The sequence below is a fragment of the Caloenas nicobarica genome, chromosome Z, assembly GCF_036013445.1.
Source record: "Caloenas nicobarica isolate bCalNic1 chromosome Z, bCalNic1.hap1, whole genome shotgun sequence".
NCBI lineage: Eukaryota > Metazoa > Chordata > Aves > Columbiformes > Columbidae > Caloenas > Caloenas nicobarica.
This window is the reverse complement of record NC_088284.1, coordinates 18,652,068-18,666,577: the sequence shown is the minus strand read 5'-3', so window position 1 is coordinate 18,666,577 and position 14,510 is coordinate 18,652,068. Positions and strand designations below refer to the sequence as shown.

Genomic DNA, 14,510 nt, shown 5'->3' with positions numbered 1-14,510 from the left:
TCATAATTATGTGAATGCAAGCTATGATTAACAATCATAAATTAAATGTTTTATAAATATTTGTAATTATCTGTTATACCTAAACAATTATATACATAAATGCATGGATACTATACATAATATTTTATTTGATTTTGTTACCGAATTACCCACAAATATGGAAAAAAGAGTATCATTTATTAACTATAAATAGTGCATTTTATACAAATACATACGTATAAAAAGATGAATTATCTGCACGCCTATAGATAACATTTGGGTCCTAACAGAATCCTCACTTCGTATTTATTATATACGTTTCCTGAGTAAAAAATGACTTCTAGAGAGTATCAGGATATATTTCTGTACGGGTTACAAAAGTTGCTTAACTTGACATTAATGAATAAACTCTGCAGATTGCTCAATAGTCTACAGAAAATAACAAATATTTGCAGAATCAGGGCATAAGTAATGGAAGTGTGATTTGGAGTGGTATGTTTAAAATTAAAATGAACCAGAATAGGACTACAAAATGAAAACATTGTTTAATGTTAGGGAAATTCAGACATCGATGTGGATTTACCACTCACTCTCATGATAAATTCCACTTCTTTCCAATCTTTCACGCAAGGTTGGCTCTATGTCTTATTACCTGTTTCATAGCAAAGACTCTCTAATTTTGCATAATCTTTTCATATTACTTGACTTTAATTTATTAGCAGATAATTTGCTATTTCTTTAGGGTACACTTTCCTCCACGATATGGCCTGTGTTTCAAAGTGTTCTTTAATTCATTTGAATAATTATCCGGCAGCCACAATAGGAAAAATCTATTGATCCATCCATCAAAATCAAGCACCTACCAAAATCTATTGGGAGATACTAAGCTATAAAACATTGGGCCACTTTCTTGTTCTATATGTATTTCTTCAAATATTCTACAAATAAGTTAATACGAATCTGCTGCTGATTCTGCCCTTTACAGTTTCTTTACATTTAAATAAAACAAGAGGTAGACAAAAAGTAATACTTGTAAAGTAAACACTCAAAAACATATTGCCAGCCCATGATTACAGAAATTGATTTGGGTTTGGTTTTGTTGTTGTTTTTTGTTATTGTTGTAGTTGGTTGGTTGTGGGGTTTTTCTAAAGTGGGTAGCCTTTTGAGCAAAACACAAGACTTTCAAAGTTCCAGAAATCCACAGTAATTGGGAACATATGCTTTTTATTCAATGATGTCAGCTAAAAAAAAAATACCCAGTGAACTTTAAAGAAAAGAGAAGCAAATTATAATCCAAAGTGTAGGTCAAGAGATAATAATGAATGTAAATTTTCTCTACTGATTTGTAGGGAGAGAAATGAAATTTTGATATGATTGATGTGATCTTATCTTTCAAACCTAGTCTTGCCTTGTAATTTTTTTTTAATAACTTACATTTCTGGAGTACTAGAGGACTGTCAAATCTGCCATAGACAGGATATGAGGCATATATAGACATATTCTATATTTATCTTGTATATCCACTTGTACGTTCAAGACTCTTGGGCAGATGATGTCTGGGTCCAAATATTGGATTAATTTTATATAGTCTACATGGGCTTGCTTGGACCAAGGTAGTTTTGGCTCCTTTCCAGAGTTAGAAAGGTGTAGTCTCAGATCTAAATCCTGCTGTATAGCAATCCTAGAGACTGTCCAAGAATTTCCTGTAATAGATCTTACTTATTACAAATAGTTTTAAAGACTCTTGGTACTTCTCCATTCACCTTCAAAAGGCAATCCTGCCTTTCAAAGACAGAGCTGGCCATCTGGCTCTTTCTAACACCTTCTCATATCTGATATTGACAAGATTAACGAACTATGATTCCAGAATCACCCAGATTTTGTTATTACAAAACATAAAAGTAACTGAATAAAGAATTCTAAGCAGAAAATTATCTTCTTCCTGTCTAGGTGTCTGCATGGCTCTATAGGCACAGTGTATAAATATATGCTGGATATAATGAAACTTTCATGTTATAGATACATTTTTTAATGCATATACACACATGTGTGCTGCATAGAATAAAATTTATACTAATTGCTTTTCAGTCACAAACAATGTTTTTAGGCTTGGTTCATTTCTCCTATAAACAGACACTAAGGGCTTCTACTTCTCTCACAGGAATCTCTGTTCCCTGATACTGCTCTCCAGCCCTTCAATGCTCAGTGAGTATTTCTGCAAAATGTTTAAGCCATTGTAAACCACTTAGGAACAATTCAGCTGATAAACTAAATTCAGTCAGTCACTCTAAAATAAAGCCTGACAGACAACAGCTATTATGGCCTAGAAGGAATGTTTTCCTCAGAAAAAAAGTAATTTTCTTTGCCCATTTCAGAGCCTGTGCTGGCTGGCCATCCTTCTTAAGAGTTTTGACAGATTTATTTGCAATACATATCTTTTCTTTGTCTTATTATCATTCTTTGAACCATATTCATCCTTTATCCCTCCACCCTGCAAAATAAAGTGCTTTCCCAACTACTGCTTGGCTGAACTGATACCTTCCAAGGGACACTTAATGGCTACTCCTCAGTAGCCTAAGTCTGTAAAATTTGTTTCTAGGTGTCGTTTTAAGAAAGTCTTCAGAAAGACAAGGGTGAAGGTGAGGCTGTACTTTGGGTGTCGCCAGGATGACTTCTGTTTCAAAATGCTTCTGCCTGATGATAAAGGACAATGTGGTATCTACACAACTGCACACTGTGCAAAACTGCTGTAGTACGTGGTAACCCAAGATGGTAAACTAGTAAATCCACACATTATCTACCTCACCATACAATACTGTGAACACATAACGAGCTTCTAGTGAAATTCTCTCCAGCTGCACTGTCCTGGTGCCATGACAGTCCTGCCCAAGCTTGTATCCATATCCAAGCCAATAATGTAAAGGTATTGTGGTATATCATACAGACTCACAGCCTCAGGTTTCTGCCTGGATATCTGCATTTCATGCTATCATGTTCTACCTTTCTTGTTAGACATAGCTAAATGAATCCTAAACTAGCCATACTCATTCAGCACAGGAAAAAAACCACTTGTCCTCCTTGTTTGTAGTCTACTGGGTCCTGTCCCAGCTGTTTTCACAACATAGAAGGAAAAGGGGCAGAGTCTAATCTATCTAGAATAAACATCTGGAGACACAGATGAAAACATTTCACGGCTTTGCCTCTAAAGCTCTAAATCGGCATTTTCCTCATCTGTTGCTAAGTCATGAAGTATTAGAAAAAAACAAACATTTTTCCTGTCTGGATGTAGACTGTTCTGCTCTTATAGGAGCAGTCGGGGAATTGCTACCACATGAAACTTGCTATATTTCTTCATTTCTTGCTCACCAATCACTACCTGCAATAGAAAGGTACTGTTCTTAAAGCTGTCTTGCCTTAACTAAAGGAGTGAATGGATAAGAAGAAGTGATATAGGCTTTGTGATAGCTGTCCTGTAGATACCTGTGTAACTCTATCTCAACTTCCTGCTGTCATTGAGGAGATGGCATGAAAAACTGGGAAGAAAACTAGAAACTGGAGAAAAAAATCTAGAGTTTTGCAGATTGTTCTACTTTATGAAATAATAAAACAACTATATTAAGAAAAGAAGTATCGATTTATCTACATGATATTAAAACCACTAACAATAAGAAGTCAAGATTTATAATAAACAGATCATGTTTGAGAAATGTAACATTTCTAAAAATAGGTTGCAAAATTAATAGATGAAAGAGAAGTTATCTTCGGTTCTTAGCACATTGTTTAACACATTATCCTATACACTTGATAAATCTATTCACAATTGCAATGCATAAAACAATGTTTATCCAAGGTGGCTTTGAAAAAAGTAACATCTACATTACGTGTTACAAAAATACAGCTAGAATATTATAAAATATAATCTATTATTGAAGCTGCTATGTGTAGATTCTTTTTATTCTAGCTCAAACATCACTTAGTATCTTCAGTAATGATTTTTTTAAAGAAATTTGCAGATGGTAGTAATTTGAGTGGAGTTGTAAACACTAGCAATGATCAAGAAATAGCTCGAAAAAATGAAAGAAATTAGAACTATGGGAACAGATTTACCAGAGTACTATTTTGGCTTTATGCTAACAGAACTACAATTTCACCAGCATCCCACAGACTTAAAACCAAAACTTAACAGTGAATCAAACCTAGTGAATGGAAAACAATAATGGAGATGCTAACAGTAAATAATAAAATAAATTTTAAAAATAAAACACAAAAGCAGAGGAGGCACAAGCTGAACATATTTTTAACTGTCAGTACAAATTCGAACCATCACTGCATACATATCAAGTAAAGAAACAAGAAAGTTTCTTCCTGCTGAAAACTAAAACTGTGCAAAAACATTATGAACAGATCTTAAGCTCTATTTGCAGCACAACACAAGTCACAAAACCTCACCACGTTTCTTCCCCTAAGTTCAAAAATCAGAAATTACTTCTTAGCTATCTGTCGAATTATGTCTTCATCAATAGAAAACTTATTGTCAGGACAATTATGGGATCAAAATGGAGTTCAGGTGAGAGCAATAAATAGAAGTAAATGAGATGGAGAGTAGCAGAACTGTAACAGTAAGAAACAAACCCTCAAATGCTACAAGAAAATTCCTGAACTGTACACTTACAGTCAGAACTACTAAGCTGTAAAATAATCTCTCAGAAGAGAGATGCAAAAACCATCTTCTTTTTCATAGCTAAAACTAGGCTGCATGACACACTAGAAAGACTACTAGCAGGAATCATGTTAAATTAACGGAAATTATTCGTAATGATAAAATAAAACTACCCTGTATTTTTTTTTATAGTGGCAGTGTTAGATGAATACATATATCTCTCCTGAGAAAATAAATCTGTGTTGTGAGACACCAGTGTCACAGATATGGGTAAGGAAGACTTAATTCAGTATGCTTCAGTTTAGACACTCAAATGCTCCAGTGCATAAAATTGGATGGTGGCACAGTTCAGTGGGCTGACGCAAAATTCCTCAAGCTGACATAGTAACTGAAGCTTTTTTCCTCTGAACAGCACCAACATTAAACATCTGTCTCTGCCCTCTGATTCTATAGGGAGCTTAAAGACCTCTTCCGACCAATTCAGTGATCCTCTACATTGTGTGGAAGCTACGTTTCAACCAACCTGAAGTAAATTTATTGATCTGGATGGGTGCCTTCAGGTAAGATTCAGAATATAGTAGTTTATTCTGAGGTTACAGCCCTCAAAGAGCAGGAGAAGCTCACTTTTTTCTTAGTTGTCTCATGGTTAGACCACTTGACTAGTTTAAGTCCATCTCCTAAAATACAGAAAGTGCCTGAATTATTGAATAACATTTCTTAAAGGAATGATTGCACTGATGACAGTGAACCTACCAACCAACTGCCATTTGCTCTCATAAAGCCTGTCTTATGACATTAAAAAAAATCCTATTATTAATCTGTTCTCACTGAACTCACAGCTATGTTTGTCTTCCACAATTTAAAATACATACAAAGGCTTTATTATGCATCATATACCAATGTATACATTGATATGAGCACATTTTTGAGACTAACATATTTTGACTGTTTAATTTTTTTCATACAGAAGTAAAATTTCAGGTAGCAATTCACTTCTGGATAAAAATCACCACAAAAGTATAGGTTAGCACAATTTTAAGGTATCAGTATAAAGATCTATGCTATCATCTCCTATAATATTTATATTGTCAACAAAGGTGCCAAAGAACATTGACAGATTAAAACCCACAAGACTGCATCAAAAAATCTAGAGAATGAAATGTACAAGGAACAGGGCTACAACCTTGTTCCCTTCATTAGATTCCCTCACATCATGCATTTACTTAAAAACAAAAACAACTCTCACCATTCATAGACAACACCCTTCTCTATTTCTCACCCTCAGGTTAATGAAGTAATGAGATATGGTCAGAACTTGAAAATATTTTGAATAGATTAAAGAGGAGAACCGTAAGGTGCAGAATGGAGCTGAAGAAGCTTTTGCCATTACATAGAAAAAGTGCTCAACAAAATAAAAATCCGAAGTGACTAGCTGTATTTCTGTCTGTTGATTCTAAAAACGTAAACCATCAGAACAGGTCAGTGTGTCTCTACTATTTAAACTGAAAGGTGTCAATTTTTTGAAAAATCATTATTTTTCTTGAGAGATTACTTACTCTAAAAAGCTGGTGATGTAATCCCGACTGCAGGCTGACCAAGAGAAAGGGTTGGTGTTTGCTGTAATATGAGCTGCCATTAGCTTTGCTGCTTCATGACCTTTGGTCCCACAGGAATTTCCAATTCCATCATGATTCATACCAAAACTGCCCAAAAGAGGAGGAGAGAAACAGCCCATTACTTTTGTACAGCATCAGACATCTCTTAAAACTTAACATCACCTTTACAGAAATCATGTTGGATCTACAAGAACACAGTACAGGTGAACTCTTAAGTGGAGAATCAGGATTAGTTTATTCAGATCTCAGAATACTGCACCTTCTTTCCTCCCAGAGACTCTTGAAAGTATTTTACTTATTTTCTGAAGCTTTTAAATTTAACAATATTCTTGCAAGATAAATACAGAGCACTCAGTCCTTATTTGGTATTGTACCTGGATAAGGAACATACATTGTGGCACTGACACCTGGATTAGTAAACAAGGACAAACAGAGAATAGGTGATGTTGCTGTAACATTACAGTATAGGCACATAGCAGTCAATGATAATTCAAGCAGAACATGGGTTTTGCAATTCCTAGGGTCATGCTGTATGCACATCCCCTCTCCATATCCACTCACAGACTGACTCGGTGCTTCTCTATTAGAGCTCTGCTCTGTCATGGAACATTGAAATGAACAAAACACAGTAAAAAACCTCTGGGTGGCACTTGGCCAACAGAGATTTCCAGCCAACAAATGAACTTTCAACAAAAATGATATGACTCTGGAAGAAGAAATATGGCAGAAGAATCCTTATGTCTTAGAAATTCTGTGCTACGGAAATACACCCTTGGAGCTAAAGATCATCAACATAACCATCTAATTAAAACTAGAAGTAAATTCACAGAGCATCTATTTGGAAAGACTTTCATTACAAACTACCTTTAGTTAAATTATTCCTGTTATTCCTAAACAATCAAGATTGTATACTTGACTGGCCAACATAAATTAAGCACCCAAACAGGACATTTCTTAGTAGTACACACATTTCTAAAACTCAGGTTTTCTTAATCTGCCTTTGATTAATTTCCATTGAATTGGTTGTGGAAAAAACATATTTCTTTAAATATTAACCTTTGGTCAGATTCATTCCTTCTACCCAAACATGGCACAAGGCTCATGAAATCAGAGGGACAGGTAGTAAGACACACAGGAGCCTCCCTGGCCATGAGAGAGAGAAGTATTAAAGAGAATACCAAAACTGAGCTTCTGCACACCCAGGCAGCAAAACTGTCACTTCTTGATGTATAATACAAAGAGGTCAGTCTTTGGAGCCTTCTGTATTACAGATATTAAAAAGACTGACTCCTTGATTTCTTACTCATCGTTTAGGAGAGAAACATGTTGAGATACTCCAGTTTTCATTTTCCAGGAACTTGGAGGACTGAGTGTCAGAAGATAGAAATGGTGGTAGATTAGAGGCTGGCCACCACTTCATACCAGTTCATGCCACTTTCTTTAGTGAAAATGGCAGTAGTGGTGTTATATTAATCTGAACATATTGCTACAGAATGTGATATAAAAATACAAGACATTCACACTATTCTGAGCTTCAATACACTGAGTACTGTTTCTCCTCTTCAGCAGATCATGACAACCTATAAGCACAAGGTATGGCCAACCATTCCTCCCAAATCCCATTAATTGCATGGATACAAGAAAAGGAACATCAGTGAATGCCCTACAAGCCAGGAAGGACTTCATCATCAAAAAACCATCACTTCCTTGCCTATGGGATGTCTTCTTATGGTATGTAGCAATGCCTGCATGTATCTAGTTCAGTGTGTGATATCTCATAAATGCAGAAAGCCATATGCTATATTGTATCTGAGAACACACTGACTGATACAAATTATTGTATCATCAAATGAAGAATAGCCCTCACACATAAAAACCCCACAGCTTTAAAAACAACTCATCTGAGCAATGTATGTATTGTAATGCAACTTTCAGACCAGTGTAAATTATTATGGCCTTCGATATTGATATATATTGATGTATATATAGGTAGATATATTTTTCAGGGGGGAAGAACTTAGATGTCCAATGCAACAAAACTGATTCAGAATTTTATAATGAAAAATGTACTTTATTGACCTAGTTCTCAAGTGCCATACTTCAAACAGAAACATTTCCTTTCGAACTGCCAATGTACAATATCTTAAAATAGAAAATATTAGTTTTTAAGAATCTCTATGAATTAATCTTTTACAGAAACAGGCACTTGGGTATGTGGGAAAGACCTGAACTGGATCATGCTGATTATATCCAATATCCAGCTTATCCCTGGTTAGTGTATTCCATTTGTCAAAGAAATGCCAGACTTCAACTGTCTGGGAAATGAAATTTGTATCTTCTGGGCCTATTAAAAAAAAAGAAAAAACTTGTAGTTGAATAGTTTTCCTTCTTCTACCAGCTCTCCTTGTGAAAAAGATGATGTTGCTAATGGTGGCAATAGTGTGCTTGATAATAAGCATGTCTGTGAATGGAAGCTGCGATTCCTGATGCAGACAAGAATTCAATACCATTTAATGAGCTGATGGTTTTCTCGTTTTTATAAATATTCATACACCTAAATCATCTATTCCATTCCAATAAGGCTTTTCTACTTGCCCCTGCTTCTGAATTTAGGAGGAAACTGATCATTAGGTGCAGGTAGTTTTTTCTGATGCTTGGCAAGGGGTTTTGCAATTACCGTAAATCTGTTTCCAAAGATGGTAGTGGTAGCATGCCATTACAGCCCAGTAACTTGCACTCCTATGGCCAGGATTGCAGACAAAACCACATTTCTGTCCAAAGTACCAGTTTTATTTCCATCAGAACATGATGGTTATATTTGGCCATCATTATATTAAAGCTATGTCTTTTACAAAAGCATGTTTGCAATTAGATTGAGGTGGGAAGGCAGGGAAGAAAGGAAGCAACATAAAATACTCTTTGTGGAGCCACTGCTATGGTTTACGTGCCTTTTTCAAACTCACTAAACAGATGCAGGCTATATTTCTTTCACTGGTTTAAAGAGCCTGTCTAAAACTAGCAGTATACTTCTGCCTTTAGAAGAACAGCCAGATGAGTGCAGAGGGAGCGACAAGTTTTCTCAAGCAACACAGCAGTTTTTCTACAGAGTTACTCTTCCACCTACCACCTCAAGGAAAGCTGTTTAACCCAGCAGCTCCTTTTTTTCAAGAATTATGCGTCCTCTTTTCCCAAGAGAGCACCTACCTAAAAAGAACTGTGCAAAGCAGCAACCCTAAGACCTTTAAAATCATAACTGAAACTCTCCCGCAATTTCTCTATAGTTTGTACACTTGTTAAAAAACACTAAGTAGGCAATACATCTGACTAGTGCTCTGTGCCTGTTTCATTTTCTAACATCATTAATGCAACAGATTGTTTTTTCTTCGGCAATCTGTTTTTCCTTATATCTGAAAAATTATTTGAAGGAATTATTTGTAATACATATCCAACTTAAGATCGGATCTCAGGAATCACAGGGGAGATAACTAGTCTCAGCTGCGCAGAATAAATAGCAATAGATAAACAAAGGCCCTGGAGTATAAGCAGAGGGAAGGATGGGAATGTAAACTTCTCATCTATCTTTCCTTTATCTTACAAAGGAACAGTACTGCAGGTCACTACAGTTTCATTTATATTTAAGATTAGGTTACCAATCTGTTGGGTGGTTCTAAACTATGACAGTTATGGTTGCCAAAACACTTATTGCTGATGTATCTGAAATGACAGCAGTTATTTTTGTGAGACAGCCAGGATGCTTCTGTCCTGATTTATTACCCAAACACTTAAGATTCAGAGAAGACAGATCCAAACCAATCGGAGTGTTCCTCAATACTGTTCACTGAGGTTTATTTTGTAGATCACATACTTTTATGGCACTGAAGTTATCTGCAATGTGCTATTCAAATTAACTGCTTTTTCTCATTAACAAGCAATGATTTCTGCTTTCCAACTGTAGTACTAGTGTTCGGCATATCTAACCATTTCCTAGCTTTCTCAGGGTTTGGAGTGTTCAGAACTGCAGAGAATGCTAATGTTTCTCTTCTCTAAATACAATAGCGTATGTTCATTTTTTAGTCACTTACTGATTCATGAGTTACACGAATGTGACCTAATTCTTCTAAAGCAGTGGCTCTTACTTTGCTCTGCCACTTGTTTAACAGTGTAAGGAAGAAGCGTACCAGGGACTAAGAATCTTGAGCCAGGTGGGACAAGAAAGTTACAGGAACACAAGCAACAGAAATACCATAAAATCAAGCACTTGACCTTCTTGTCCATTATGTGAGACTGATTTACAGCTGCATAACTACGTGTAACTCTTTTGAAAAAATAAAGCTTTCTAAGAGAGAAAAGAAACTTGAACCTTAAGAAGTTTTATTACACTAATTATTTGCACTAGGAGAGACAAAATAGACATACATACTAAGAGTAAAATGGGTCATTTTCAAGCTAAGAATCTTGACCCAGGTACATTGCTACAACGTCCTCCAGTGTATCAGCATGTTAGTTAGACACACTGTTCCCACAACGTTTGCAAAGAATGAAGCAAAGGGCAGGGAAAGCTCATAAAGTGCACCAGTGAGTGAATAACACTTTAAAAATGTCTAACAGTAAATATCGGCAATTCTGAGAAAATGGAAGGCATGCCTGAACAAGTATTCTTGTATTAGATATAAGACCTAAAGGCTGAATTACAATTTGCTTGTAAAAACTGCCAGTTTATTTTAGTAGATACCAACTTTTTCATAAACTTTGTACTAATTTATTTTTTGTAGTATATTGTACTTATTCTCATAATTATTAAAAAGGTGTCATTTAAATATATATGCTTCATACAGCTCAGAATGTCTATTTATAGCCTATATTGAGAAAAAATTAGAAAACTGTCAGATTCATATATCTGTAAATGTTACCATGGCTTCAAATTGCCTTTTCTTAGTGATGGTAGAACATGTACACGGCGAGAAGAAAGGGAAAACAAGCATGTTTCAGCATTATTTTGTTCAACAAAAAGTGCATGAATGCAAAAAAATCTACTATTAAAGAACAAAATATTCCACTCCCCCCTGGCCCCCAATATCAGAGCTATGAACTACATGTAACAAAGCACAATTTCTGTGTGGACATACATGGTAATTTTCTTAATTATTCTCATGTCTGCTAGCAGTGAGGTATTAATCAATAGATATGATGTTATGGTAAATTATTTGAGAAGATTTTTATATTTTATGGTTTTATAGTAATAGAAGGTCAGCATTGTTTCTTTACTTTTTTAACCATATCTCCCATACGAAGTTCTCCTCTATGTAGCCCTCCACATACTTTTAGCCAATGTTATTAAATTATTGGTTATAGCTTCATAACAGCAGGCAAATTGTAACTCAACCTTAAATGACACTACAAATAAAAGAAAAAATAATAAAAAAGTATGGTCTTGAAAAATAAGTTTATTTTAGTTTAGGATCACAAACACTGACAGCATTTCTTGCAAATACCTAATATTGCATTGTTCCCCTCAAGGGAGGAAACAACATTAATAAGTTACTTCACTTTCTATTTCCATGTCTTAATGTGGATTTTAACCTTAACTGCTGATTTCCTCTATTTGGAAACGATTATATGGTCTGGAGCATCCCTAATCCTTTATTCTGAAGTAATGCAGAATTTAAAACTTTTACTTCGGTGAAACATTTTACTTCCCTGAAAACTTGGGAAACAAACTAATTTAATAATGGTAGCTATATAACAAGTATATCTGCCATGAAATAACATGTAATTTTAGCATGCTTTTATCGTAACATTCTTCCCACTTCCTAAGCATCCTTCTTCGCTGAGTTACGGCTGATAATCCCCATCAAATACAATTTTTACATATTAGCATAATTTAGTATTAAATAATGTCTGAAGCTCTTAAAAGCACAGCAAATTCTAATTTACTAAAAAAAATGCAGCTTATTCAGAAACCCAAACTGTCTTATGGGAAAAATGACAGACTTGTACGGGAATATTAGAAAAAGTAGAGCACAAATTTCTCCTCCTGGTTTATACTGCCATAGCTATCCAGCTTTCATTCCACAAGAGTAACATCAAGTAAGGTTTGTATGCTACACAAAACCAGAATGCGGATGCACCAGGTCTCTACAATGTAGTTCAACTTGGAAAGTATTGCCTCCAATCAGGAAGCAAACTTCCGAGCTCAGATTTCCTTTGGAAATTCATGGTGCCCTGAAGGTTATGATAACCTTCCTCTTCACCCCATTTATTCTTCTTACACTTCTGTTACGAACTGTTAAGTGTTATTACATTCCTTTTCCTTAATTAGAATGCTTTAATGTTAAATAAATTATTTAGTTAATTCTAAAGTTCAAACGATATTTCACAGATATTTAGACACAAGCCTTTTCCATATTGTAAATATAAACACGCCAAAGAAAACAGGCTTTCTTATAGACTTATTTTTATGACATTTGGTTTTATATGCATGAAACATCATTAAAATTGAAGTACCAATGAAGACTTTATTGAAATTTTATACCTGCAATATTATAAAGGCAGACAAAAACCAATGTTCCTTTAACAAAAAGGACCAGAGCAGGGGGTGGTGGGGTGAGAGAGGGAGAATATGATTATGTATGGTCTTAAGTGGTTTGTCCATTCAAAAAACTGGACATGATCTGTTTCGTTTGGGTTTGTTTGTTGGTTTGGGGGATTTTGTTGTTTTTGTTTGTTGGTTGGTTTTGTGGGTATTTTTACGTAAACTGTCCATAAAAAATTAAGGCATCATTCTCAGTCAATCTTAGGAATCTAGAAGGACGCTGGGCATCTAGCAGGGACAAGTTTTAACTTGTTCTGGCTGGTGATAAGGTGTTCATACACTGTAGATTTGAGACAGTCTGTCAGTCCTGCTACAGTTGAAGCTGGAAGGCATCATCATCATGGATAAAATTATGACAGCCTCAAGTGGAGATCTGTTCACTGGAGACCTAATAGGAAGTGGTGTTAGTACAATTCATCCAAGCAGTGTTTCAACTCTTTTGAAGTCTGGTATCTGTGTCCCTATTACCTCGGATTGGAGTAGTTTCCTTCCAGTTTTACAACACACACATTCCTTGACATGCATTTCTTTCAGAAAGCATCTCACTCAAACTCAGGTCCTATAATCCATATGATGTTTGATTGATCAAACATGAAGCCCACTGGTCACTGAAGAATGAGGAAAAGACAATTAGCTTCTGAAAGTACCTTTAGAATTTCCTAGATTAGAAATTTCTACTCCAACACTGAAGATCAGCTTCCTCATATGGGAGAAGGGATATTTCTGCTATTTTTCTACTTTGCACAGAGACTAAAAAACAAGACTTTAAAAAATTGCCAGAATTGCTGGTACATTTCAACTGTATGAACTAATTCAGAACTAAATACATGCTTGAAAATATTGTTCTTGTTCTTCATTTTGAAGCCAATTTACTCCGTTAGATTATAATCCATCTCATTATTTTTTACATCTTTTTTTCATCAAGACATGACTGCCAAACTGCTCGGAATTCCAATTCAATACAACTTCTGTAAGTTAAGACAATTCCAACTTTTCAAATTACTTTAGCCACCAATCTTTCTCCCTACTCCTGCCGTACAGCTCTCAATAACTGTCACTAGTAAATTCTTTTCTCAACTCCCAAGTTTTATGGGCAGCTCTCTGTTCTAAGCCTAGTCCACAATCCTCATGTTTTGACATTTCCTTCCCCTCCAACACCCCCTTTTATTTTATTTGCTCTTTTTCACTTTGCTGTTTAGTTTCCGGAACTCATCCGGCTCCATAGGACCACAACAACGAATGGCACAATGCATTTCTTTCAGGGATATATCCCTTTCAATAGAACCTGGAATTCCTTACCAGTTCAACTATGCATCGTGTACAGCATGCATGGGGCAAGCTAGGCATTTCATAAAGTACCCAAATTAAAAAGCGTAGAGTGGAAAGCCACATAACTCATCTGGTAGAGAAACAAAAAATGGAACTGGATCTGAACTCTTACAACTTGTCCGAGCATAAGAGCATGCATATTCAAGCTTCAAATACTTCCTTTCTCCACAAAGAAGTCAAACCTTGCTTGACAATGCAGGAAATACACATTCAATTCTCACTCCTGCCATGAGAAATCACTGGTTGGAATTTTTGCTTTACCAGAAATCTTAAGCATTTATTCAGTGTGAAAGAATAAAAGGTAGGAAAGTAAGCATTTGAAGTCAAGCATCAT

The 14,510-nt window shown here is 35.5% G+C and overlaps 1 protein-coding gene across 2 annotated transcripts in view; it reads right to left on the bottom strand.

Moving 5' to 3' along the window:
• Positions 1 to 14,510, bottom strand: part of ADAMTS6 (ADAM metallopeptidase with thrombospondin type 1 motif 6) — a 152,091-nt gene that overhangs the window by 74,717 nt on the left and 62,864 nt on the right. For both annotated transcript variants that reach the window (XM_065655824.1, XM_065655823.1), the window contains one exon: positions 6,196 to 6,342. In XM_065655824.1, coding sequence (XP_065511896.1) covers positions 6,196 to 6,342 — 147 coding nt within the window. The remainder of the gene's footprint in view (positions 1 to 6,195; positions 6,343 to 14,510) is intronic.